Consider the following 22,333-nt stretch of genomic DNA (forward strand, 5'->3'; position numbering starts at 1 on the left):
ATGCGCCCCTCGGGGCCCCAAGAAGAGTCACAGGCCCAGCGCGGCCGCGTGCTTTTTGGCTTTGAGTCTGAGGTCCGCGATGCTCGAGTTCTTGCTGGTGGTCTTGGCCGCCGCCGCCGCGGCCACCACCGAAGCGGCCGAGGCGGATTCCGCCGCTAGGGTGGCCAAAGGCAGGCCGAAGGGCGGGGCCGGAAACATCATGTAAGGCGCGTGCGCCGCCAGGTGCGGGTGGAGGTGGTGGTGCGCGTGCGCCACGGCGCTGTCCAGCTGCAGCTGTGCCTGCACCTGAAAGGACAAGGGCGTCACGTTGCAATGACTATCCTAAAAGGTGTAACGAGAATGGAGAGAGACAAGAGCGTTAACGGACCGCCCAGCCATCGGGCCCCCCTCCCCCGCCCTTCAGCGCGCGCACCCATTTGTGTGTGTGGGGGGGGGGAGTTTTGAGGGGGGGTGTAAAGGGAGAAGTTAGCCGACTTGATTGGGGTTTGCCCTGAGTAAGGGGTAGGCAAAGTCGACTCTTCTATGACGTGGACTTCAACTCCCAGAATTCCTCAGCGAGCATGATTGGCTCAGGAATTCTGGGAGTTGAAGTCCAAAGTCATAGAAGAGCCAACTTTGCTTACCCCTGCTCTGAGTAAACTCTGACCTTCAGCCCCATCAAAAGAACTAGCCTATGTCTTAGCAGGAGTGAACCCAACCAGGCACCTTTATTTATTAAACCATGGGTCAAGATGATGTACAAAACCAGGTAGCTGCCTCTTTAACCACAGTTTACAAATTTGCAAGGCCAAAGTTCACACAACAGGAAAAGCCAAAAGCCAAACAAATGATATTGTGCTAGGTGACCTGGGACTTCATTCACAAAGAAGGCAGAGTGGGTTTTTTTCTGTCTCCCACTCTCCCTTTTTTTTTTGGAAAGAAAAGAAGAGGACAAATTAAAATGAGAAAAATCCATGCCTTTCCTAAATTCCACCTTTTTATCTGTAAGTGAAAGCGATGAATAAGTTGTGTGGAGTGCTGGGTTTATTTTCTGGCAAAGGATTAATTATTCTTTTTTTTTAAATGTGGTGGTGGGTAGGGGGAGTTGAAGTTCAGTTTAGGAGCTTGCCTGGGATTACCTATCAGGTGGCCAAACCATAATACACTGCTCAAAAAAATAAAGGGAACTTAAACCACACAATATAACTCTAAGTAAAATCAAACTTCTGTGAAATCAAACTGTCAACTTAGGAAGCAACACCGATTGACAATCAATTTCACATGCTGTTGTGCACATTCAACTTTGTACAGAACAAAGTATTCAATAAGAATATTTCATTCGTTCAGATCTAGGATGTGTTATTTGAGTGTCCCCTTTATTTTTTTTTTGAGCAAAAAAAAATATTTTTTTTTTGAGCAAAAAAAAATATTTATATTTCATTGGGAATAAGCCCCATTGAATACAAGCCTGGCTTCTGAGTAATGCATGCATAACATTTATAGGTTGTACTGGTACATCCTCAAAGCTGGAAGAGGCAGCATTTAATGGGGCTTGCTCTTAAGCAGATGCTTTTATCTGTTTTAGCAAACTCTTCAAGCTGCTCACAACATGAAACCTCCAAGTCATCACATTCAGGAAAGCGCAATAAGAGCACCTGAAGTAAATAGCAAGGTTGCAGAAGTGCTCTCACAGTACTTGGCTGAATCTCAAAACAGGTACATAACATCCATAACAACAGGTCAAGGCTGTTTTGAGCTTTTGCAGAGCAGGCTCTGGATATTCGAACAGGCCCTGCAAAAACCAGCTTTCTGTCTAGCTGGAATAAATGAACAGCTACCGTGTTTCCCCGAAAGTAAGACAGTGTCTTACTTTCTTTTTACCCCCAAAAGCCCCACTACGTCTTACTTTCGGGGTATGTCTTACATTGGAAAAAAATTGAAAGGGTCGTGTTCCCGAAGGCATCTCCCCAGAGTCCAGAAGGGCAGCCGCGGGACAGGGGCCTTGTGAGCCCTTTTCCAAGTTCAACCTCAGGGCTCCAAGCGGCGTGCACGCGTGGAGCCACAGACGCGTGTCGGGGAAGCGTGTGTCTGGAGGGGAGGAGCCGCTCTGCGCAGTTGGGCAGCCCCACATGCCTGCCGGAAAGGAGGCGGGCGAAGGAGGACGCAGCTCCGGTCGCTCGCCTCAGAGCTGGTCAGCCTCGCTGGCCGCTTGCAGCCGAGCCTCGGCAGGACTCGGTTGCTGGGCCGAGCGCCTTCGCTGCAAGCCACCGCCCGCTTGGCTCGCTTCGGACCAGCGCCGTCCTTCGCTTTGCCAAGCCGGGGAAGAGGCGGTGGCGCCGCGGCGAGGCGAAGGCGAGGGGCACGCGGGGAGCTTGGAAGCGACGTCATCGGGCTCCCCCCCCCCGGCAATACCCCCGTGTTTCCCCGAAAGTAAGACATATGTCTTACTTTCGGGGTACGGCTTATATTAGCCGACCCCCCTGAAACCCCCGATACGTCTTACAATCGGGGGTGTCTTTATGCACTTGAACAGCTAGTATATAGTCTTTAGACAAGCAGTCACCACCATGATTATCATCTAGTCAAGGGTAAGCCAAAAAGAGAAATAAAAAAAGCTCAGCTTTCAGAATAAAAATGGCTGGGGAGTTAAAACAAATCTAGTGCCAGGAAGTCAATCTATTCATTTCTTCTTGCCTAGGATCATATAAACCTAAATCTTCATTAGCAAAACATAAGCATTGGCCCATGTAACATCAAATCAAATGAATTATGTGGCAGCTTCATGAGACAATCTGGTTAATGTCACATGCTCCAGATATGTTGACCACAAATTTCATTTTATTCTAATCTAGTATGGGTTAACCAGTTCTTTTGTTTCAAAGTTGAGTGGTACAGAGCCATACCTGAGCCTTGTTTAATATTACTGTAGTTTTCAGAGTATAAGACGCACTTTTTTACTCCCCCAAAGAGTTGAAAACTTGAGTGCATCTTATATGCTGAATGTACCCCCAAGCAGCGACCCCCACTCTTTGGTTTCTGCCTGCCAACAATTTACCTCCTTGCAGCAAATAGCAGCAAAGTCTGATTAGCACAAGCCACTGATTATCTGCCTCCCCACACTCAGGTGATTGATTGAACATGCTGGCAAGCCCAGTGCTAAAATGAAAGGGAAACTAAAGCTGCCCGGAGGCAAATTGCTGCAGGTAGAGGCAAAGGCTGAAATTGGCTGTTCGTTTTTGCTTCAAGGAGGTAGGTCAACAACTATAATTGCCTATAGAATGTTCAAATTATTAGACTTCTTTTTTTAAAGACTGTTTTAAGTCTTTAAAGGCCCAGTTCTAGACAATAAAATGAAGAAGCTTTTTAAAATAAATGCTGGATGCGAAGAGGCCCAGTGCTATTGTATCTTCTTTTAAATAGCAGAAAAAATACTTCCAGAAAGCCACACCAATTTTAAAAATCTGTGAAAGTATAATCTGAAATGTCCTGTTTTAGTATTAAGTATTGGTAATAAGATAAGGTAGCTGAGTTAAACCCTGATTTAGTCATATTTGGAGTAGATCTATTTAAATCACTGGGAGGAGCTAGTATTACCTTTAAGAAAACATTCTGGGATTAATATACTGCCATAGTGTATATTTTTCCAATTCTTTGTATTTCTATTTCACACATACACAGAAATCCACAGCAAACAGTGTATATCATCTGTGCTGTTTGCTGATTGCTGTTTGGCAGATTGCTGGGAGGCAGAGGCCTTTTTTCCTTGTTTTCCTTCCCCCAAACTAAGGTGAGTCTTATACTCCGAAAAATACAGTATGTTTATTGATGGTGGGGAGGTTTGAGGGAAGGTGTTAAAGAAAGCTTAAAATATTTGGGGGTGGCTGTTATTATCCAAGATGCAGGATGGACACAGGGACACTGACCGCCTTGTACTCAGAAATGCATTGCTTCATTGGTTGGTTTCTTCTGCTAATGGGTTTGCTGCATTTTGCATTGATTGACTGATCTGTCTGTAATATGTTCATTATGCATATAAAACACAAAAATGTTGGTTTAGAGCTTCTGGTACTGTTACTGTTTTATTCCTGCGGCAGCTGCCAAATAGTATATATGGTACTTAACTAACCATAAGGACCTATGGCAAATTGGCTATACAGTGTTCCCTCGATTTTCGCGGGTTCGAACTTCGCGAAAAGTCTATACCACGGTTTTTCAAAAATATTAATTAAAAAATACTTCACGGGGTTTTTCCCTATACCACGGTTTTTCCCACCCGATGATGTCATATGTCATCGCCAAACTTTTGTCTGCCTTTAATAAATATTTTTTTAATAAACTTTAATAAATAAACATGATGAGCAATAATCTGAATGGTTGCTAAGGGAATGGAAAATTGCAATTTAGGGGTTTAAAGTGTTAAGGGAAGGCTTGTGATACTGTTCATAGCCAAAAATAGTGTATTTACTTCCGCATCTCTACTTCGCGGAAATTCGACTTTTGTGGGCGGTCTCGGAACGCATCCCCCACGAAAAGCGAGGGAACACTGTAATGTAGTTAATTGTCTTCCTAGCTATTAAACCTCAAGCTTCTAATTCTAATAAATGTGCTTGATTGTTCTTATGATTATCCATTCTGGGCTTTTTTTAAAAATCCTTTTAATATGGGGAAATTATGTGTCTAGCTAATTCTTAATTCATACATATTATGACAATATTTAGGCTGCCTAAATATTGTTGAGTTGAGTACTGTAACCCTAAAGAGCATCAAACACTTAGGTACAAATTACAACACTATACTTTTATCTCTTGCCTTTTCTCTGAATTCTTTAAAGGCCAAAAATATTTATGGTTCTAGTAATCTTTTTGCCTGCATTTTGTAAAAGTATGATTTACACAGATTCTAACTATAACTTTTTGGAGCTTTAAAGAGATTTGCTGTGTTGTTATGAATGTCATGGATACCAGCCACCTTTTTTTAAATAGTTTTTAAATAGTTTTTTTTGTCTGTTGAATCTAAAAATATTTAATATTTAATATACAAATCTAAATAATAATAATAATAATAATAATAATAATAATATGTATATTCAATACAAAAATTTAAAAGCATTGAATTTCATGTATATTGAAGTAAGATTGGGGGTTTTCTTATTCTAATTTTGTATGACTGGTCCTTCAATCTACCACTAGCAGAATTCCCACCCAGGACTGGGCTGCCTGTGATGATTGGGAATTCTGGGAAATGTAGTCCAATCACATTTAGAAGGTGACAGGTTAGGAAAGGCTGAACAAAGGTTTGAAAAGAACGATCCATCCACAATTATTTAATGGGTGTGCACCATCTGGAGTATACCATTGCTATCAGCAAACCTGAGGAGGAAACTTTCGTTTGGACTGAGCACAAGTCATTAAAAACCTTCTGGCTTTATAGCAAGATGCTATTTCTGATACATCCATTATAAATCCCCTGGAAATCAACTAGAGTTATTTCGAAGTAATGGCCATGATTTAGAGACAGAAGCCCCAGAAATCAATGTCTTAAGATGATCAACTAGGCTGGGCAAGAGCCCAACATGTTTAGAAACAGGGTTGTCAGGCTTTCCTTCATTCACCAATTATAGACCTTTTAAAAGGGAATTTCCAAGGGGGGAAAAGAGATTATATTGTTTTGTTAAAAGTACACTAAACACTATTTTCAGCAGAGAGCATAAATTAAACTACTTAAAATATAATTCTATTTGTAGAGCTATGTCAGTTGTGATTTTTTGTTTGTTTAATTCTGCAAAGATCATTCTACGAAAATTAGGATATGCGTATTCAGTCTTGATGCCTATCCTTGTATCCAATGAGAATAGCAAAATTCATCTTTTGAAAAGTAGTTGGTAATATATTTTTCTTTTTCTTACTATTTTTCTTTCCCCCTGAATGATCTAATAGTCTATTTGAAATTGCATTGAAGTCACCAATTATAATCAAATTTTCAATATTTAATCCATTTATTTTCTGGTGCAGTTGTTTATAAAATGTTATGTTAGACTTGTTAGGGATCAGATTTAAGAGTTATGAATTACAACGTATGAAGATTTAATATAAAAAGTTAACCAAATTTCTTCTTTTCATTTAAAGTAATAAGTTGATTTTAAACTTTTTTGAATGTATTCTTTTTTGTATTGAAATTTTACTTCAAGAATAAGCGGGGAAGATACAACCCCACTTTTATGTTGAATGTATGTTTGTCAGTTTTGTCTATTTTAAGAAAACTTAATAAAATATATTGGGGGGGGAAAAGAGAATAGCAAAATTCAATTCTTTGGACTGAGCACTCTGTGGCAGCATCAAGAATGGCCTTTCTAATTGGCCTTACTAGTTTCGGTGCATTAAATCAGTGTTTTTCAACCAGTGTGCCGCAGCACACTAGTGTGCCGTGAGACATGGTCAGGTGTGCCGCGAAGCTCAGAGAGAGAAAGAAAGCAAGAGAGAGAGAAAGAGCAAGCGAGAGAGAAAGAGAACAAGAGAGAGAGAAAGAGAACAAGAGAGAGAGAAAGAAAGCAAGAGAGAGAGAAAGAGAACAAGAGAAAGAAAGAAAGAAAGAGAGAGAGAAAGAGAGAGAGAGCAAGAGAGAGAAAGAAAGCAAGAGAGAGAGAGAGAGAAAGAGAGGGAGGGAAGGAAAGAGAGAGAAAGACATAGAGGGAGGGAGGGAGAGAGAAAGAGAGCAAAAAAAGAGAGGAAGGAAGGAAGAGAAAGAAAGAGGGATGGAGAGAGAGAAAGAAAGAGGAAGGAAGGGAGAGAAGGAGGGAGAGAGAAATAGAGCAAAAGGGAGGAAGAGAGAGAATTTTTTTGTCCAAACTTTTTTTAGCCCCCCGCCCCGCTCAATGTGCCCCAGGGTTTCGTAAATGTAAAAAATGTGCCGCGGCTCAAAAAAGGTTGAAAATCACTGCATTAAATTCATGGGACTTTATCTGATTAAATATGCCTGGTTTCAATAGTTATCTGTAAGTAAAACTTCCTTGAACACACAATGCAATCTTCTCCCGGTAACATGGATAAAAAAATGGTCTTGGATCTCAGGCTTATGCCCTGAATGAATTTATCAAATTTGGCTTCACAATTTTGACATCTTTCCAGATCCCTGATTGCTCCATTCCAATCCAGCCTCTGGTTCCTTGAGATTACAACCATGAGAACTGCATCCTAGCAAAATCAAAGCAGGGAGAAAAGTTTCCCTCTTTTCTTAATAGTCACCCCCCCCACCGCCCCCCATTTAAGAGCTTTCCGCATCAAACCTGAGTTCCCTGGCAGGGCAATTAAATGATGGTTGTTTTAAAACAGCCAGAAGGTTAGAATGATCTGCAGATCTTCCACGGATGCAAGGAAGAGTTGTTCTTATGCTCCACACCAGTGTTTCCCAACCTTGGCAACTTGAAGATATCTGGACTTCAACTCCCAGAATTCCCCAGCCACCGAATGCTGGCTGGGGAATTCTGGGAGTTGAAGTCCAGATATCTTCAAGTTGCCAAGGTTGGGAAACACTGCTCTACACCAGTTGATGGCAAATGTATGGCATGGGTGCCACAGGTGGCACTTGGAGCCATATCTGCCGGCACACAAGCCATTGCCCTAGCTCAGCTCCAGCACACATGGGCACATTGGCCAGCTGGTTTTCAGCTTGCACAGAGGCTCTGCGAAGGTGTTTTTGGCTTCTGGAAGGCTTCCAGGGGGGGTGGAAGAGAGCGTTTTTGCCCTCCCCAGGCTCCAAAGAACCTCTAGAGCCTGCGGAGGGTGAAAACCAGCCTACCAGGCCTACCAGAAGTTGGGAAATGGGCTGTTTCTGCCCTCCAGAGAGGGTTGGGGATGCAGGGGGGGCAATTTTCACCCTCCCCAGTATTGAATTATAAGTGTGGGCACTCCCGCTGGCATCAAAAGGAAATTGTTAGCATTTCCAGAGCTTCTGTCTCCAAAAAAAGCAAGATAGAAAGAACCACAGGAAAGGAATGGGGGCTGGTGGTGGCCCCTTGGTCTCAAGAGATACCGCTGGCTGTCCCTTCTACTTGCCTGCTGGAAAGGCATCCTCAAAGCCCCAACATTCACGTAGGGAGCAACTCGGCATGCTTCAAACTGACTTGCTGCTCCAATGAGGACCCCTGAAACAAACAAGGATTTAATCACGGTCCACTTTTATCCTTAGCCACACTATGCATATTTGTATTTGTATTTATTAGATTTGTATGCCGCCCCTCTCCGAAGACTCGGGGCGGCTAACAACAATATAAGAAGACAATGTAAACAAATCTAATATTAAAAACAATCTTAAAAAACCCTAATTTAAAGAACCACTCATACATACAAGCATACCATGTATAAATTCTATAAGCCTAGGGGGAAGGGAAATTTCAATTCCCCCATGCCTGACGACAGAGGTGGGTTTTAAGGAGCTTGCGAAAGGCAAGGAGGGTGGGGGCCATAGTTCCCTCTAAGCTGAGCAGTGAGCAATCGCTCACTTAAAAATCATCATCAACTCAGAGTTTTCCAAACCTGCCCAGAAGCCAAGAGGGAAAGAGTGAGAGGGAAGGAGAGAGAGAGGAAGAGAGAGAAACAGAGAGAAAAAAGAGAGGAAGGAAAAGAGAAAGAAAAAGAATGGGAGTAAGGAAGAGAGAAAGAAAATCAAAATCTAGTTTGAAACTAGCTCAACTATTTAAGTGGCATTTTGATATTGATAGAGTTGCCCTATTATGAGCTCACTGTTATAGACACACAGTACAGTATTTTATTTTGAAATTCTCTGAGGCAAAACAGGGTGGGTTTTTTATTTGTTTGTTTGTTTGTTTATTTATTTATTTTTTATTATTTCTGTGCTGCCCAGTCCCGAAGGGACTGCCACTCAGACACTATACTTTTCCGCCCACCCCCCAAAAAAATTAGAGGGAACACTGGTGGGGGCAACTCTGATATCTGGGGGGAGCTGGTTCCAGAGGGTCGGGGCCGCCACAGAGAAGGCTCTTCTCCTGGGTCCCGCCAAACGACATTGCTTAGTCGACGGGACCCGGAGAAGACCCACTCTGTGGGACCTAACTGGTCGCTGGGATTCGTGTGGCAGAAGGCGGGCCCGGAGATATTCTGGTCCAATGCCATGAAGGGCTTTTACCTATGCATCCTTTTACCTCTCAGCCATACTAGGGAGAGAGAAGCAGAACTTGAAGATATTAAGCTAAAATGATTAGTGTCAGCATTTAGGTCATTTGGGCTCAGGTGCAAGACAAAAAGGACTTAATTCTGATTGCCTCCATCCCCACAGTCCTGGACAAATAAGTTCCCTGCTCCTCTTGATGGTACCCCAAGTGTCACCCTCCTATGTACTTTTGCATTGAAGGAAGTTCCCTTGTATCCCATGAAATCAGGCTGATAAATCTGCAGAAAGCTGCAATTTATTTATTTATTTATTTATTGGATTTGTATGCCGCCCCTCTCCGTAGACTCGGGGCGGTTAACAACAGTAATAAAAAACATCATATAAATCCAATATTAAAACAACTAAAAAACCCTTATTGTAAAACCAAACATCCCTACAAACAAACATAACATGCATAAATTATAAAGGCCTAGGGGGAAAGAATATCTCAGTCCCCCCATGCCTGATGGCAGAGGTGGGTTTTAAGAAGCTTACGAAAGGCAAGGAGGGTGGGGGCAATTCTAATCTCTGGGGGGAGTTGGTTCCAGAGGGCCGGGGCCGTCACAGAGAAGGCTTTTCCCCTGGGCCCCGCCAAACGACATTGTTTTGTTGACGGGACCCGGAGAAGGCCAACTCTGTGGGACCTAACCGGTCGCTGGGATTCATGCGGCAGAAGGCGGTCTCGTAGATACCCTGTTAGGAAAGGTCTATAGCAGAGATGGCGAAGCTATGGCACGGGTACCACAGGTGGCATGCAGAGCCAAATCTACTGGCACGTGAGCTGTTGCCCTAGCTCATCTCCAACATGCATGTGTGTGCTGATTTGTGGCTCACACAGAGGCTCTGGGAGGGCATTTTTGGCTTCCAGAGAACCTCCAGCGGGGCGGGGGGCGTTTTTTCCCTCTCTTGGCTGCCTTTGGAGCCTGGGGAGGGCAAAACACGAGCCTACTGGGTCCATCAGAAGTTGGGAAACAAATTGTTTCCTGCCTGTAGAGGGCCTCCAGAAGGTGGGGGAAGCTGTTTTTACCCTCCCCGGGCATTGAATTAGGGGTGTGGGCACTTGCGCATGCACAACAGCACACACACATGCTCTTTTGGCACCTAAGGGAAAAAAAGTTCGCCATCCCTGGTCTATAGAGATTATAGCACCCAAATCAGGCAAGACACCCAAGAGCTCAGTAATTAAAGAAGGCATAAAGGTAACAGTTCCCCTTGCACATATGTGCTAGTCATTCCTGACTCTAGGGAAGAAGGCACGTCTATAGCAAAAGCCCTTTTGGCTCCATTTCACATACCCACCTTTATGGAGCTGGTTTTCTTGCTTTCTGCATTTAGCTCTTCTGTTCTGAAACCAGACCTGGGCAGACAAACAGGGAGAAAAGCAAACAAGTCAATATAAAGCCACAGCTATATATACATATATATTAAGTGATCTCTCTGATGGCCATGTTTATTACAGGAAAGCTGCATTTTGTAAGCAGAGATTCTTCTTCAATTCCTGTTTGCTATGACCAGCCCTTTTCCATCTAAATCTGGCCTCTGGAGAACTTTCAGATCTTTTCCCCTAGCTGCACATTGCAATTATTTGTCTAACTTTGGACTCTTCTCGGGCTGCCCTGATCTAAGAGCAAATCCCATGAAACACAGCTGCATTCCTTTTTGAATAAGCCTGGGTATGATTACATGGGTATGACCTATAAAGCCCTTCATGGCACCGGACCAGAATATCTCCGGGACCGCCCGAATCCCAGCGACCGGTTAGGTCTCACAGAGTTGGCCTTCTTTGGGTCCCGTCAACTAAACAATGTCGTTTGGCAGGTCCCAGGGCAAGAGCCTTCTCTGTGGCGGCCCCCACCCTTTGGAACCAACTCCCCCCAGATATCAGAGTTGCCCCCACCCTCCTTGCCTTTCGTAAGCTCCTTAAAACCCACCTCTGTCGCCAGGCATGGGGGAATTGAGACTTTCCCTTCCCCCTAGGCTTATAAAATTTATGCATGGTATGTCAGTATGTATGATTGGTTTCTTAAATTGGGGTTTTTTAAATTAACTTAAATATTAGATTTGTTTACATTGTATTATTATTGCTGTTAGCCGCCCCGAGTCTACGGAGAGGGGCGGCATACAAATCTGATTAATAAATAAATAAATAAATTGTCAGTCAACTGTAACATCTTGACTTACAAATGTTGGAAGCACAGCAAATATTTCTGAATCTCCCATCGGCTACAGTATCTCCAAGTTCCACAGGGTAAAATGAGGCACTCTCCTTCTCACTGCACTAAAAGCACCTTCATAGTTGGAAAGGCCAAATTCTCACTTTTACAGTCCAAAGGCCAGACTGTTTCTGTGCTATATTTAAATAATCTAGTTGATATAGAATTGGAAAATGCCATTTGCACGTTCATTTTTGAGAAGCTTCCCTCATTTTCAGACATTACAGTTATCAAATATTTGCATCATGCGTGTTACATGTTTTAGTACTTTTCTATACAGTACTAATTTTACAGTAAAAAATATCTGTCACACACATGCTAATCACTGTAAAATGCATCAATAAACTGTTTTATAATCACACACACAGTTTATGTGATTCTTTCTCAATAAATATGAAGCCAGTTGAAATGAAAACTAGTACATTCATGTTTCAATTGAAACTAGGCTTGTATCTTAAGCATAGATGGTGGCAGAAAATATTTCCAGTGGTTTGGAAGCAACCCCTATTCTTGAAAAGAAATTTATCCCAAGCAAACGCTGATAGATTGAAATTTTCCTCTGCAAAATCAATGGGTCTTACTTCCCTTCTAAGTGAAATGTATTTCATCTCAGGCCTGTTAAGCACTTTAATGCTGTAACCCAATACAGATTCACTGGGGATTGATCCTATTGTGCTCAGTAAGTCCTGTCTCCTAGTAGATGTGTCTAGATGTCTGCTTTAAGTCCTATGATTTTTCAACTGGGAGAGAGTGAGGTTTATTTCCTTCATTCAGTTTTCTGGAAGTCCTTCTGCAGTCAATTGACCTTATTTGTGAGTAAATGTTATTGGTAATTCTATTTAAACATTTACACAAAATATGAGTATAAGAGGAAGCAAAATGGATGAACTTAATTGGGTGACCTCCGGAACCGCCTGCTACCGCACGAATCCCAGCGGCCGATAAGGTCCCACAGAGTTGGCCTTCTCTGGGTCCCGTCGACTAACCGCCCCGAGTCTGCAGAGAGGGGCGGCATACAAATCTAAATAATAAATAAAATAAATAAATAAACAATGTCGTCTGGCGGGCCCCAGGGGAAGAGCCTTCTCTGTGGCGGCCCCGGCCCTCTGGAATCAACTCCCCCCGGAGATTAGAACTGCTCTCACCCTCCTTGTCTTCCGTAAACTACTTAAAACCCACCTACAGTGTTCCCTCTAATTTTTTGGGGGGTGGGTGGAAAAGTATAGTGTCTGAGCGGCAGTCCCTTTGGGACTGGGCGGCACAGAAATAATAAATAAATAAACAAACAAACAAACAAACAAATAAATAAATAAATAAAAAACCCACCCTGTTTTGCCTCAGAGAATTTCAAAATAAAATACTGTACTGTGTGTCTATAACAGTGAGCTCATAATAGGGCAACTCTATCAATATCAAAATGCCACTTAAATAGTTGAGCTAGTTTCAAACTAGATTTTGATTTTCTTTCTCTCTTCCTTACTCCCATTCTTTTTCTTTCTCTTTTCCTTCCTCTCTTTTTTCTGTTTCTCTCTCTTCCTCTCTCTCTCCTTCCCTCTCACTCTTTCCCTCTCGGCTTCTGGGCAGGTTTGGAAAACTCTGAGTTGATGATGATTTTTAAGTGAGCGATTGCTCATTGCTCAGCTTAGAGGGAACTATGCCCACCTATACCGGCAGGCATGGGGGATTTGAGACATCTTTCCCCCAGGCTTATTATAATTTATGTTTGGTATGTATGTGCTGTTTGGTTTTTAATTATGATAGGGTTTTTAGTTTTTTAATATTAGATTTGTGCCATTATAATATTGTTTTTATCGTTGTTGTGAGCCGCCCCGAGTCTTCGGAGAGGGGCGGCATACAAATGTAATAAATTATTATTATTATTATTATTATTATTATTATTATTATTATTATTATTATTATGTTTTTGAAAAAAAGAGTCTTCCAGAGAAATCTATTTAAGTTCGAATCTGAGATTCAGAGGCATATGCTAAGGTCAAATATTAAAAATTGGGTTATAATGCAAGAAGCCTCACTTAGATGGAGCAGAAGGAAAATTTATTTGGACTCTAAAACCAGGAAGGGCAGAAAGGAAACAAGAAGGAATGGGGTGTTCCTCAAGAAGATGAGTCCAGATTTTAACAAAAGCAACAGAGTCTTGTGATGCTTTCAAGGCTAAGAACTTTCAAGCATCACAACACGCTTGAAAGTTCAACATTTCAAACATTGAAACAAAGTTCAGCATTTCAACACAAACTTTCAAGCATCACAAACCGTCAAGAGTCTTTGTGTCCTATGCTATAATATGCTATAAGACTTTCAGATGCCGTGACACTGTTAAAATCTACAGTAGATAAATGCACTGACCCTCAGCTGGAACAACGGAAGCCATGCCATTTTTTTCCTTTTCAAATGTAGTGGTGATAAAAAGAAGAGTTTGGAATTAAAAGAGGACAAAAGGGATCTGAGCGGAGGGGTTTTATTTTATTTTATTTATTTATTTATTGGATTTGTATGCCGCCCCTCTCCGGAGACTCGGGGCGGCTAACAGCAACAATAAAGCAGTGTACAATAGTAGTCTGATGTTAGAAACAATTAAAAAACCCATTAATATAAAAAACCAAACATACATACATACATACCATGCATAGAATTGTAAAGGCCTAGGGGGAAGAGGGTCTCAATTCCCCCATGCCTGACGGCAGAGGTGGGTTTTAAGCAGCTTACGAAAGGCAAGGAGGGTGGGGGCAATTCTAATCTTTGGGGGGAGTTGGTTCCAGAGGGCCGGGGCCGCCACAGAGAAGGCTCTTCCCCTGGGTCCCGCCAAGCGACATTCTTTAGTTGACGGGATCTGGAGAAGATCCACTCTGTGGGACCTAACTGGTCGCTGGGATTCGTGCAGCAGAAGGCGGTCCCTGAGATAATCTGGTCCGGTGCCATGAAGGGCTTTATAGGTCATAACCAACACTTTGAATTGTGATCGGAAACTGATCGGCAACCAATGCAGACTGCGGAGGGTTGGTGTAACATGGGCATATTTGGGAAAGCCCATGATTGCTCTCGCAGCTGCATTCTGCACGATGTGAAAAACAGATCCCTAGGTTCAGAATGTATGACTACATAGTTTTAGGGCCTAAAGAGAAATAGCATGTCCAATACAAGATGGACATTTGTAGTGGGGGCTGATTAGCAGGCCTTTGCATTATTAAAACCTAAGTCTAAATATATGCCTCCCTGCTCCTTCCTATCCCACGAGTTATCAAAGCACAATTTCTCTCTCTCTCTTGATTTTCATGCCAATACAGTCTTATCTTTGCAAAGGCACTCCTGTTGAACTTCTCTACTTGATCTAACTCTGAAAGTTTGAAATTGGATCAAGGTTTTGGGATGTTTGCACAACATACAAAAATATATATCTAAAAAAATAATTCAAAAGAGAATGAGCTCATTAAAAGCTAGTTGTATTGATTAGCTTTCTCTGCAAAAACAAAACAACAAAACAAAACACCAAAGCATTTAATTACAAACTTTGAGGTGGAGGGTCATAAAAGTGTCATAATAAAGAAGCTGAGAAATGCACTCTTTCTCTGGGGACTAAGCATGCAATACAGGAGCAGAATAATGATCTCATTATTATGATAATCTCATTTGTTTCCATATTAGGAGGGGAAAAAATAGAAAATGTGAAAACAGCTCCACAGCAGGCAAGGTATCATTTCTGGCTCTATTAAAGCAAGAAAAAGTTTTTAAAGCATGAAGGAGAAAAAGAATAAAGTTGGAACTTTACCCCTTAACAAACTTGGACTGCCTGATCCTATATCTATTCTTCCCCTGCCATCCCACACATACTCCCAGCGAGTTCAAAAGAAAATGCTATTAAGATCCACTGAGTTCAGAAAGACTTAAGATTTGAGCAAAGGCTTAAAAGTGAACTTCCTGGATTCTTTAGAAGATTCTACTTTAAATTGGTTGGGTTCCAGGCTTTAATGTGTAAAGGGAGAGGGTAAGAAGGTAGGAGTGACCAACACCTGCTGTCCTGCAAAGGGAAAAGAATCTCACTGCAGACTTTCTTTGAAAGAAGGAATGAGCTTGCAAAGAGGTCTGCACACCTAGAAACCCACCTTAGGACACATTGAGGTGACCCAAATGCTCTAGAGCAGGGGTGGGCAAAGATGGCTCTTCTACGACATGTGGACTTCAACTCCCAGAATTCCTCAGCTAGCATGGTTGGCTCAGGAATTCTGGGAGTTGAAGTCCACAAATCATAGAAGAGCCAACTTTGCCCACCCCTGCTCTAGAGTCTAACCTTATTCAAGGTACTGCTTGAATCTCTAACTTTATTCAAGGTACTGCTTGAATCTCTAACCTTATTCAAGGTACTGCTTATTTGCTTTAAAGCAATAGACATTTAAGCCAAGTGTGAGATGGACAGCTCACCCAGCCTGTGAAAGAAACTATTTTGTTTTCAGGGTTCCAGGTTAAAACTACCACTCTCTAGCTTTTCCTGGGGCATTAGCCACACAGCAAAAGGAAGCAAAGGAAGCCCAGCCTGCCTGTTTCCTGGATATATCTGACTTCAATGTGACTTGCTTCCGTAGAATTCTCTGTAGTCGGTGCAGCAAAGCAATGGGATCCTGTGCAGCTATACAAAAGCAGCAAAGCCATAAACCCCCAGCATCTAAGGCCATTGCTTCTGTGTGAGGTGCAGGTCTGGAGATTGGCATTGCAGTTTCTAGTATTTTCAGGCATGCTAGCAAGCTCTTATTCCAGCCATATGCCAAGGTGAACCAGGCAGGAAAGGATCCTTAGAGCCAACCCAGAAGCATTTTTTCTGGGGCCTTTTGAAAGGATCCAGATTCTAATCAATGCAAATCTCTGGAAGTTCTTTTCTATGGATTATACTCCAAGCGCCAGTTATTCTTTTGTTGAGGCAACCAAACCTCTCTACTCTGGATTCAAGCAGCCTTTAATTCCTCTTCTTTCTCTCTCTGTGTCTCTCTCCCTCTCTCTCTTTTTCTTTTAGACTTACTACTCAAAATACACTGCTCAAAAAAATAAAGGGAACATTCAAAGAACACATCCTAGATCTGAATGAATGAAATGTTCTCATTGAATACTTTGTTCTGTACAAAATTGAATGTGCACAACAGCATGTGAAATTGATTGCCAATCAGTGTTGCTTCCTAAGTGGACAGTTTGATTTCACAGAAGTTTAATTTACTCAGAGTGATATTGTGTTGTTTAAGTGTTCCCTTTATTATTATTATTATTTTAGCAGTGTACAAGCACCCGTGTTTGGAAGGGTGTGTGTTTTAAGTGGCCAGCCTAAAGAGCAGTGGAGATAAATGGACAATCAGGAAGGAGTAACAAGATCAAGCAAAGAGAGAGGGTGTTATTTTTTTCTCCCTTTCAATTTTCGAGAGGTTAAATCTTTTTTTAAATACCCAAAACTCTGTGCTTCTGGGTCCATCCCACCCCCCTTCGACCCCTTCGATTCTCTTCTGCCTTTGCTGCAACTCGACTGTTCAGATTCTGGCTTGATCCTATTACAAACTGCAGAGAAAACCTTTCAAAACTAGAGCCCGGTTTGGTGCAGATGGCAGCCCAGGCCGTCAAGATGGAGAGGAAAGGATCAGTTACTCCACGAGCAGCTGCAGATGTTCAAGGCCTTTTTAAAAAGCGATCGGGGTTTTTTTTTCTGGGGAATCACAGCAGATAGAGATGTATAGTGTGCACTCAAACACTGGACAAACCTGGCATTTGGCTCACCAGCATCTTTGGAGGAAAGAAATGAGCTCACAAAACTTTGGCTCAAGGACGCTTAGGGAAATTTGGAAGGTGTAGGAGAAAAAAAATATATCCAAAAACACCTTTTTTTAAAAAAAAATTGCTTGCACCCTCTAAACTGAAAGAATGTGTCAGCTTTTCTTTCTTTCACCTTTCTTGGAGGTTTTTAAAATTGCTTACAAGGAAGGAAGCTTTAAATACACTGTAAATACACATCCAATTTCCTGTTTTAAACATTTTTTCTTTTTTTGAAAGATAGCCAATACTCAAAGTCAGGTGTGTGTGTGTGTGTGCCTATATTATCTAGTCTGGCCATATATACTGCTCAAAATAAAATAAAATAAAGGAAACACTTAAAAAACAGAATATAACTTTAAGTAAATCAAACTTTTGTGAAATCAAACTGCCCACTTAGGGAGCAACACTGATTGACAGTCAATTTCACATGCTGTTGTGCAAATGGAATAGGTGTGCAAATGAAATATTCAATGAGAATATTTCATTCATTCATATCTAGGATGTGTTACTTGAGTGTTCCCTTTATTTATTTATTTATTTATTTATTTATTCATTTATTCATTTATTCATTTATTTATTTATTTATTTTTGAGCAGTGTCCATTTTTCCAGGTGGAAAGATTAGACTGATATAATTTAAATCCTGAAATTATAGAACTGAAGGATCTTATTTGAGCCTCACTCACAGTGGCTGTCTTTTCAAGAACTAAATTGCGGTTTGCTGAACCAACAATTTACTGGATTTAACCCACTTGCCTGAGGTCACCTACCCTAACCCTACTGAATGGCTGTTCTTTTTCCACATGTGGAGTCAGAACTTGGCTAGTTGTGCAGTTGAAAGCTCAGCCCAGCAGGAAACCAGGTTTGCTTTCCCCACTTTGCTCCATCTTCACCTCTCTCACAAGACAACCCCCGGCTTCTATTTGCACCAGTAGGCTTGCTCTCTGCGTTTCTTTTGCTTTGGATCCGAATCTTTGGGCAAGTTTAGCCACCAGTGGCTTACTTATCCCATATAAGCCCTGTATTCAGCAACCCCAGCTTTGCTAACAGCAACAGCAACGGTTAGAAAGTGGAGCCAGCGTGGATTGCCAGCAGGACAATAAAAGCAGGATTTTTCCAAACAGTTGAATACCTTTTTCTTCCCCGCAGTTGGGAGGAAACTTCACCTGGCTTGAATTCATCTCAAGCCAGGTGAAGCCTAATTTGAATGTTTCCTCCTTCCTTCCATCCAGCCTTTTGCTCAACCCCCGCTCCCCAATTTAAAGAAGAGATCTGAGCTCCAGTGCCCAGTGAGTTGATGGGGAGGCTGGCTTATGCACTGCTCAAAAAAATTTAAAAAATAAAGGGGGAACACTTAAACAATACAATATAACTCCAAGTAAACCAAACTTCTGGGAAATCAAGCTGTCCACTTAGGAAGCAACACTGGTTGACAATCAATTTCACATGCTGTTGTGCACATTCAACTTTGTACAGAACAAAGTAGTATTCAATGAGAATATTTCATTCATTCAGATCTCGGGTGTGTTATTTCAGTGTTCCCTTTATTATTATTATTTTGAGCAGTATAGAACCGCCGAATGAATATGAGCGGCACTAAAGGAGGATGGATCTGACTCCTCCTCGGTGTAAGCTACCTCCGTTTCCTTTACTACCCCCGGAAATGCGTCTTTCCGAAAGAGCTCGGAGGCGCCTCACCGGACCTGCTGGGGTTCTGGCCACGGATTTCCCTCCTCGCTCAAAGTGTCTTTCGAATGAGATCAGATAAGACTTCGCTGCTTGGGAACCTTTCCAATCTGGAGCGGACCAGGGTTCCTTCCGCGGAGAACCCGCACCCACTCGCGGGGACCCAGATTGTTGGGGGCAAACTGCCAGCAGTTTGGCAGATGGAATCTCACCAGGCTCAAAGTTGACTCAGCCTTTCCATCCTTCAGAGGTGGATAAAATAAGGACTCAGATTGTTGGGGGCAATAGGCTGACTCTCTGTAAACCGCTTAGAGAGGGCTGGAAAGCAGTGCCAAGCTGTATATAAGTCTAAGTGCTATTGCTATTGCTACATCTTATGTTATGGAACAGAACACTAATATTTATGTCCTCGGTTCCTAGGTATTCCCAGCTGTTCAACTCCTTTTATATTCCCCATACACATACACAAACAAAATCCCAAACTGTTCAGTACCATTCAAAATACCCTGTATTATTATTACTGCTTATATTATTATGATGCTCACTCTCTGTAAACCGCTTAGAGAGGGCTGGAAAGCACTGTGAAGCGGCATATAAATCTAAGTGCTATTGCTATGCCATTGCTACTTCTTCTGTTGTGGAACAACAACATTAACATTTATGTCCTCTCTTCCTAGGTGTTCCAAGCCATACACCTACTTTTATATTCCCCAATATATATACACACACAAAATCCGAAACTGTTCAGTACCATTTAAAATACCCTGTATTATTATTACTGCTTGTATTATTATTATCATGAAGCCTGGGTAGGTTAGTATGGAGGATAGACAGCAGATCCTCCCTCTCCACGTCTCTAAATCCAGACCATGGTATTGTGGTCTTTGGAGCCTGAAGGCTGCCAATGCAATTATTACCATGTTTACTTTCTCTAAGCCGCTTAGAGAGGGCTGGAAAGCAGTGCCAAGTGGTTTATAAGTCTAAGTGCTATTGCTATTGCTACTTCTTCTGCTATGGAACACAACATGAACATTTACAGCATATCCGCTATTCCTAGGTATTCTAAGCTGCACAACTCCTTTTATATTCCCGACACACACAAACAAAATCCAAAACTGTTCAGTACCATTTAAAATACATTGTATTATTATTACTGCTTGTATTATTATTATCATGCTTATTCTGTAAACTGCTTAGAGTGGTATATAAGTGGTATATAAGTCTAAGTGCTATTGCTATTATTCCTGAAAGGATCACGGCTCCTGGCCGAGCAAAGGCTGCATACAATTTAATGGACTGTGCAATTAAACCAGCCCAGGATCCAAAAGGAGCATCCTCCGGCAAGGGCAACCCGAGGTCCCAAATGCCACACAAATACAGAAACACACACACAGCCGTCAAGGCTCCGGATGCTTCAGAGGAAAGTCGCCCCAGCCCCAGCATCCAGAAGCAGCTAGTGGCTTTTACTAAGTCTGCACTTCTATTTCTACTGTTTTTTTCCCCCTCATCATTCCTATCACCCTTTTCCTCCCACTAAGGACATAACTGTGGTGTTGCTTGTATCCTTAAGATTTTTATTAATATTGATTGTTTCCTCATTGCTTATTTGACCCCTATGACAATCATGAAGTGTTGTAGCACATGATTCTTGACAAATGTATCTTTTTCTTTTATGTACGCTGAGAGCATCTGCACCAAAGACAAATCCCTCGTATGTCCAATCACCCTTGGCCCATAAAGAATTCTATCCTTCTATCTATCTTTGTGACACACACACCCTCTTTCCTCTTCCCCCAAATAACCCGGACAAAGCACCCCGGGCCTCACCTGCACGCGGGCTTCGGACAGTCCCAGCCGCTGGCTGAGCTCCTCTCTCATGAAAGCGTCCGGGTAGTGGGTCTCGTCGAAGAGGCGCTCCAGCTCGTTCAGCTGCTCCAGGGTGAAATTGGTGCGGCTCCGCCGCTGCTTGATCTTCGCCTGCCCTTCGTCTTCCATCGCCTTGGCATCCTCTTTGCGCTCTTTCAGCTCCGGAGAAACTGTGGGAAGGAGCGGGGGTGGGGGGGATTTCGAGGCGATCAGAGCCACCCACCCGGGCGCGCGTGGGCCGGGCCTGCTCTGATCGCCGGGTCTTCCCCCCTCCCCTCCCCACGTGCCTTAAGCCGAGGGGGGAGGGAAAGGGAGGGGCGGGGGAGGATCAGAGATCAATGAAGGAAGAAAGGTCACCCCCCCTCTCCCTCCCAACTTAACGGTTTCGCGGCTGGAGGACTCGGCTCAACGAAGGCACCCGGTGGTGGGCCGAAGCGGAAGACCTGGTGGCTGGGGTTCGATCCGGCTAAAGTCTTCCCTTCCGAGCTCTTTCCCCCCTCCCAAGCCTTCAAGTGTCCCCTGGATTTCGGCGGGCAAATTTATTAGGGAGGAAAGCCGAAACTCAACGGGACTCGTTCCGGAATGGCTCGGCCAATGGTTTCTTTCTCCCCTTTGCATGGCAAGTCCAATCCTAACCTCCCTTTCAATGCGAAGTATTCAATGCAAAGCAGCCCTGGTGCTTTTTAAAAGTTTGAGCAATTGTACCCCAGGGTCTCAATTGAACTGGACACAAGATTATCTCTCACAGAGAGAGAGAGAAGAGCGAGGGGGGAGGGAGGGAGACAGAGACAGAAGCAGAGAGAGGGGGGATTGTCTTTCTCTATAAGATTTGTTTTAGAAATATTTAAGAAAACATCTCGACTTCTGTAGCGGGATCCGCCGCTCCTTTTCGCTTGCCCCCAGTCATCCCCAATCCTCTGCAGAACAGAATCCGAAAAGGGGTTGAAAACCCGAATTTAGAAAGGCTTGCAAGTAGACTAAACTCTAGAACTACTTTTTATTTTTTATTTTTGGAACACGCGACTGCCTGATCTTTTGGCGTTTGGAAAGAGGATCTGAAGAACGGTTGGATAGGAGGGGGGGGGGGGGAATTACTCTGGAAAAAAATAAAAATAAAGCCGAGCCATCGCTGAAGTTGGACCCGGAGGAATCCTTCAGGTTCTGGGTTACACTTGGAAGTCTATTTTTTCCCTCGCTACCCTCTCCTCCTCAAATCACTCCATTGCGGCCTTTCTGAGATGGGGTGGCTCTTTGGGAAGGAAACCCAACTGCGGCGCGCGTTGGGAGCTTCCTGACCCGTCTGGTTTTTGATAAAGACGGCTGGATTTTCGAGAAATCCTTGCGGCAGGTGCCGGCAGAGAGGCGGCATCCGCCACACGCCAACCTTTCCTCGGTCTCTTTGGGGAAGTTGAAAAACTCCCCTTGGTCTTTTTTTTTTTTCCTTTGCGCGGAGAAACAGCAAAAAGGTCCCTTCCAAAAAGGGAAATCTTTGCAACCCCAACTATATCGGTATCTAAAAGTTTAAACCGCATCCCACTCCGTTTGTCTGCGCTTTGTCCCGAGTCCCACTAACCTCAATTCCGGATGAAAATGACAACTAATCCGCGCGGGGAATTTTGGAAG

General features: G+C 43.0%; 1 protein-coding gene and 1 long non-coding RNA gene across 4 annotated transcripts in view; one reads left to right on the forward strand and one right to left on the reverse strand.

Annotated features, from left to right (window-relative positions):
- Positions 1-22,333, reverse strand: part of SHOX2 (SHOX homeobox 2) — a 24,695-nt gene continuing 2,362 nt past the window's right edge. Inside the window, exons 2-5 of one of the 2 annotated variants that reach the window (XM_070753524.1) lie at positions 20,672-20,880; positions 10,444-10,501; positions 8,031-8,119; positions 1-285 (exon numbers count right to left, since the gene is read on the reverse strand). In XM_070753524.1, coding sequence (XP_070609625.1) covers positions 28-285; positions 8,031-8,119; positions 10,444-10,501; positions 20,672-20,880 — 614 coding nt within the window. In that variant the 3' untranslated portion in view covers positions 1-27. Of the gene's footprint in view, positions 322-8,030; positions 8,120-10,443; positions 10,502-20,671; positions 20,881-22,333 lie in introns of both variants that reach the window. The other variant, XM_070753523.1, reaches the window with a different exon arrangement.
- LOC139168122 (uncharacterized) overlaps positions 827-22,333 on the forward strand; it is a 27,896-nt gene continuing 6,389 nt past the window's right edge. The window contains exons 1-2 of one of the 2 annotated variants that reach the window (XR_011559234.1): positions 827-983; positions 3,658-3,766. This is a non-coding gene — a long non-coding RNA (uncharacterized lncRNA). Of the gene's footprint in view, positions 984-3,147; positions 3,229-3,657; positions 3,767-22,333 lie in introns of those variants that run through there. The other variant, XR_011559235.1, reaches the window with a different exon arrangement.

The sequence above is a fragment of the Erythrolamprus reginae genome, chromosome 5 (genome assembly GCF_031021105.1).
Source record: "Erythrolamprus reginae isolate rEryReg1 chromosome 5, rEryReg1.hap1, whole genome shotgun sequence".
Taxonomy (NCBI): Eukaryota; Metazoa; Chordata; class Lepidosauria; order Squamata; family Dipsadidae; genus Erythrolamprus; species Erythrolamprus reginae.